The 5,998-nt window shown below is 37.0% G+C and overlaps 1 protein-coding gene across 1 annotated transcript; it reads left to right on the forward strand.

Annotated features, from left to right (window-relative positions):
- The first annotated feature begins 1,274 nt into the window (after window positions 1–1,274).
- Window positions 1,275–2,553, forward strand: LOC132171044 (extra-large guanine nucleotide-binding protein 1-like). Its single transcript, XM_059582252.1, has 4 exons — window positions 1,275–1,793; window positions 1,891–2,028; window positions 2,248–2,358; window positions 2,452–2,553. The coding sequence occupies exons 1-4, from the start codon at window positions 1,275–1,277 to the stop codon at window positions 2,551–2,553; spliced, it is 870 nt and encodes a 289-aa protein (XP_059438235.1).
- Window positions 2,554–5,998: the final 3,445 nt, after the last annotated feature.

The following is a 5,998-nucleotide window of genomic DNA, read 5'->3' on the forward strand; positions in this document are numbered from 1 at the left end:
TTTCTCTATTTTAGGCTCCTGAGGACTTTTCAGCCCCTTTTTTTCCCTGGTTATTGTAGATCTCTTGAGGTGATGATGAACATGTAGTGGGCTGCTTTTTGTGAGTTGAAGTAGGCTGAGTGCCCATAATGAAGCCCACGGGTTTGTTGTGCTGCGTGCGTCCAGCCACGCGGACAAGTGAGAACCGCGAAGATTCGCAAGAGTTTCCATTTTCACTTTCTGGACTATAAAACTGAAGGGATCCAGCTCTCCAGCATGTGTTAAACGACTACGATTTCAATTTCAGCTCCAACCAACGTACACTTCAATATTTAAAACAAACAAATACAAAGTCAACCTCTGAACCCCTGACCGCACGGACGACAGCTCGGTTCCTCTGCATGCGTGTGTGTGTATATACATGGATCAGGATCCCCGGTGAGATCCTACACTTAAATAGTTAAATTACATTAATTTTACTGAATTTGACAAGGTTTTAGGATTTACTTGTCTCGGGTACGCGACACTTTGTAATTTTTTTCTCTTCGAATGACCAAATTTTAGTGAAAATATGTTATTTTTCACCATATTTTTGCATTGCGAATTAATAAAGTTGAGTTTTTTAATCTTGAGCGTTTTCAAGAATTAGCTTAATTGGCTAGGACTACGAAGGTCACTAGTTCGAATTCTATTATCTTCTTTTATGCAGACATATTAAAAAAACAAAAAACAAAAAAAAATTCACCATGAGCCTCGCCCTAATTCCCAGTAAATAAAGTGGGTGTACGTTAAAGTGAATAAATGTTGAGTTGTTAAAATGATAAATGTTGATAATTCGAACCTTTAATTTAAAAATAATTAGTAAGATTAAAAATAATCAGTATAATTTTTTTTTTTTTTTTTTGTTGTGAAAAATCCTACATTTTCCAAATTACGATATAAAAAAAAAAAAAAAACCTCATCGATGTGATGTACGATTCGAAGAAGCAGTGATTGCTCCAACATTTTGCTACATCGTGCTGCAGAGAATATGAGCCCCCAGTGGCGTGACTGGGTCTTCTCATTTTCGCATTGCGAAAATTTCCTCCTTCAGAGTCTCTCCACTCGATTCCTGGAATTTTCTCAGGACGCGTAGAGACAAATTTCAATGGAAAAGTCATACTCTCTCTGCCTGAACTTTCTTTTACTTGGTTCCCCTCTCCCGTCTCCGTCGTCGAAGTAATCGGATATGCTTCATGGGTTTGTGAAATTGGAACTAGTTGTTCCTTTTTGTGTCTGAACTTGGATCAACAACAATGGCTGGACTGCTGAGAAAGTTGAGGTCTACTGTGCCTGCAATTCCAGACAATGATGATGACGAAAACTTCAACATAACCGATTACTCAATTGCGAGAAATGTGAAGAAAGGGGTGTGCTATCGATGCCTTAAGGGAAATCGTTTCACCGAGAAGGAGGTTTGCATTGTTTGTGGGGCTAAGCATTGTTATAATTGCGTGCTGAGAGCAATGGGGTCGATGCCAGAAGGGAGAAAGTGTGTTACTTGCATTGGTTTTAGAATCAATGAGAAGAGGCGAGGGACGCTGGGGATGTGTTCTAGGCTGCTCAAGCGGCTGCTCAATGATTTGGAAGTTAAACGGGTAATGAAAGCTGAGGTTTTGTGTGAAGTGAATCAGGTACCGCCAGCGCTTGTTTTTGTGAACGATGAACCTCTTAGCATAGAAGGGCTCGTTCAATTGCAGAACTGCAAACACCCACCAAAAAATTTACGACCAGGACGCTATTGGTATGATAAAGTATCTGGTTTCTGGGGAAAGGTGAGCATCGATCAGGATCTAGAAGTTCCATTTTTGTTTTTTTTCTTCCTGTTCTTTTGCACCACAATGGAATAACTGTTGTCGCTTGATTGAACAGGAAGGACAAAAGCCTTCCCAGATTATTAGCCCTGAGCTAAAAGTTGGGGGCAACATCAACCGAAAAGCTAGCAACGGAAACACAAATGTATTGATAAACAGTAGGGAGATTACTAAAGAAGAGCTCTGGATGCTGAAGGTTGGTCTGCTCAATGTGTTAGAATATAAATTAAATGATTAAATGCATCTTTGATAACCGAATAAATGATAATTTAACTTGGTATTTTAGTCAAAGGCTCTTCTATATGTGTTGGGATTAAATTTATTTTTTCCTATGAGTTTAAGCTTTTGGGACAAGTAAATTGTAGTTAGCATTTAAAACATGTAGGATTAAAGCTATTATGTTATATGTTTGCAGGTAGCTGGGGTGACATGTGAAGGACAGCCTCACTTTTGGGTGAGTGCTAACGGGGAATACCAGGAAGAGGGGCAGAATCCTCTAGTGGGTAGAAGTAAAATATGGGACAAGGTATGTGTAATTGCTGATGTATATTGCCATGCTTGTTTTACCCATTTCATCTTCTTAAGACTTAAAATAAATATGGAAATATCCTCTTTACAGACTAGAACAAAGATGGTTTGTGCGGTCTTGTCTCTGCCAGTTCCTCCTGCAGGCGCAGTGAGAGGGAGCCAGAACCGGAGGCAGCATAGCCATCAAAGCTAAAAAAAAAAAAAAAGAACGAAAAGGACAGAGAGAGATTTACATAATAAAAGAAAGTGAAAGCTGGCGCTCCTTGAATGGACTGTGACGATGACGCGAGTCACAGATGGTGGTCCTCCGAATAAAAGGCGGACGGTGATAGATGAGGAGTAACGTGGGAGCACAGCGATTATATATAGTACTGGTTATGCAGTGTCTTCTTCAGCTTTCATATATATGCGCAGTTGCATCAGAAGAAACGAGTTGAAGAAGAAATGTCAAGAAGCTTTCGCTTTTGTAGTTTAAAATATTTTGTGGTATTTTTTCTCTTTTGTTACAAAGTAAAAAAGCAAACTCAACAGCATTATCTTTGTTTGGTTTTCATCCGCAAAGCATAAACTAGCTGCATGCCTCGACACAACTATAGTAGTGGAACGACACTCCGTATTATCTAATCAGCACAGCTTTATTCATTGAAAAAACAAAAAAAATACAGAAAACAAAGAAAGAAAAACTGTGGAGATTGAGGAAGATTTGGAGTAGTTAATTGAAAATATGAGAAAATACACTTTACCTCTTGAACTATTTATCTATTTGCACTTTAAACTCTAATATTTAAAAAGTGATATTTTACTCTCTCAAACTTTTAAGTTGTTACAATTCGACTATTTTGATTTTTTTTTCTTCCTAAAATGCCTTCATCCCAAGTTAAAAAAAAAATAAAAAAAAATTAAGAAGTGAATGGTCTAGGCTAGCCGAAGCCACCCCAGGCCCAACTGGGGTGGCTTGCCACCCCCTTCATTTTTAATTTTTTTTTTTAAAAAAAAAAACTTGGGATAAGAGCATTTTGAAAAAAAAAAAAAAAAAAAAAAAAAGTCAAAATGGTTGAATTGCAATAATTTAGAAGTTTGGGAGGTAAAATGTTACTTTTTAAATATTAGAATTAAAAGTACAAATAAGTGAATAGTTTAGAGGGTAAAATGAATATTATAAAACACAAGCAAAACTTAGATTAGATAATACTGCATGTAAACCGTGACAATAAATTGCGGCATCCATTTTCAATACGACACATTGCTTTAACAAGCATGGACCAACCCAAATTACCACAAGGAGTCTTCCTATTTATGCCCCACGCCAGATGGTCTATCATGAGCAACTAAAACCCACGTTTCAGTGGTGTTATAAATAGGGCATAGTAGTACAATTAATAAAGTACCTTCGTAGGCTCGTAAATATGTGGTTGCTATTTTGTTCCCAAGCCTTACTTGTTTGTCATTGAATTAATTACACCAGGATCTACCAGTTACTACACCTCAACTGGATACGTTTGTAAGTTTGTTAAAATGTTTTTTAGAAAATTTTTGTTGTTTTTTAGTTTTATAAGTGCTTTGTATTGTTTGTTATATTTTTTGAAAAAAAAAATAGATAACAAAACCGTTAGCAAACATGTCGGACCCAATTTCCCCGGATTTTGAAATTCATGCTGATTCATTTTTGCTTGTACACATCTGAAGTTTGGAAGATGAGAGTGGCATTACAGTTCAATTGTAGAACAATCAGAATATTTTGGATCGTAATGGAGATGACTTTGTAGTTTCATAAGACATTTAGGCCCTGATTAAAAGAAAGAAAAAAAGAGAAGGAATACAAAAATCAAAAGCGACTATGATAGAAAAATGCGATGGGTCGAGGTTTGTGTGTCCGTTGAGATAGGCTAAGGCCCCACAATGGGCTGCGCACAGGCCTGGACTGGAAAAAGGGTTGTAGAGTAGATTTCACTGGGCCAGGGCCACGGGTTTCTTGTGCTATATAGCCTATATCCACCCAACATGTGCTAAACGAGTTCAATACGATTCCGACTCTGTGTGAGTCCCTCTCGGCTCTCAGACTCCAACTTTCCTCGAAATTTCCGTTTACCTTTGTGGAGAAGATAGGCCCCGGGCCGGCCCAACCCTTAGGTGGGTTAGGTGGCTGCCTAGGCCCCCAATTTAATAAGGCCCCTAATTAATAAATTTATTTTTTTAAAAAAATTTATAAAAAAATTTTAAGTCATTATTACCATTCATTCTTTAATTGAGGTCACTTAATCATGGTAATTAAATAATTTAAAATAGGCCTCCAATTTAAGGAAAATGATCTTCTCTGATCCAAAATGAATTGGAGGGTATCTCGTTAATGGTTAAAGAAATCCCTAAGACCACAAATGTACCATGTGTCTTCCCAATAAAAAAATAATAATATTATTATATTATTTAAGGTTTTTTTTTTAAAAAAAAATAGGCATCCCCATTCTTGCCATAGGGGTGGCCAGACCACCTCATTTTTGTCCTAGGAGGTGGCCGGCCAGCCCCAATGCCCAGCCAGGAGTGGCCGAACCACCCCCATAAGCTGAACTCCCAATTTCCTAGTTGGCCTTAGAGGTGGCTTCGGCCACCCCAGACCAGAATGACCCTGAGGTGGCTTCATGGCCCTCCGAACCATCCCCAAATCCCAAATATATATATATATATATATTTGTATTTGGCCCTTGGGGGTGGTCCGGTCCACTCTCTAGGGCCATGGGGGGCCACCCCAGTTTGGCCTGTTTGGGTTAACCAAAGTCACCCTATCCCCAACGGGGGTGGCCGAACCAACTCCATAGGCCATGGTGGGTGGTTCGGCCACCCCTAGTTGATCATTGGGGTGACTTGAGCTAAAATGGAGGTGACCGGCCACCCCTATGACAAAAATGAGGATAACTATTTTTTATTATTTTATTATTTATAAAACCTTAAATAATATTATATTATTCTTTTTATTGGGAAGACACATGGCACATTTATAGTCTTAGGATTTCATCTAGTCCATTAAGATCATTTTCCCCAATTTAATAAAGTCCCTAATTAATGAATTCTAATAAAACAATTTCCAGATAACAAAAAAAACAAAATTAAAGAAATAATTGCCATCAATATATACACTTTAATTAAGGCCCACTACTTAATTTAAAAAATGCATTAATATCATTTGATCCTCCAACATTATGAAATAAGTAAGACTTAAAAAATTGATAATAATAAAATATTCAATCCTAATTATGTTGCAGATGTCTAAGCGTAAACAAAATCTAGAAAATTAAGTTAAACGTTTAAAATCAAATGGGAAAAATAAATAAATAAATGGTAGAAGATGAAAAGTTTCTAAAATATTTTATTCAGTAATTAATCAATAATTTTGTATCCCAAAAGGTGAGGAGGATGATTTTTAAATAAAAATATAATATTATTATTAAAATTAATGTTTAAATATAAATTTTTTTTTAAAAAAGGGCCGCTTAAAATTTTCGCCAAAGGCCGGCTCAATCCCACTCAAAATTTATAAAGCCAGCCTGGGAGCATTAATTTGTCCTAAAAAGGTCAACAAATTGCATTGACGAGGAAGGCTGCGCTTGTTTTTGACCAAATCATCCATTGATTTTAATATCAGT

This window comes from Corylus avellana, chromosome ca1 (genome assembly GCF_901000735.1).
Source record: "Corylus avellana chromosome ca1, CavTom2PMs-1.0".
Classification (NCBI taxonomy): domain Eukaryota; kingdom Viridiplantae; phylum Streptophyta; class Magnoliopsida; order Fagales; family Betulaceae; genus Corylus; species Corylus avellana.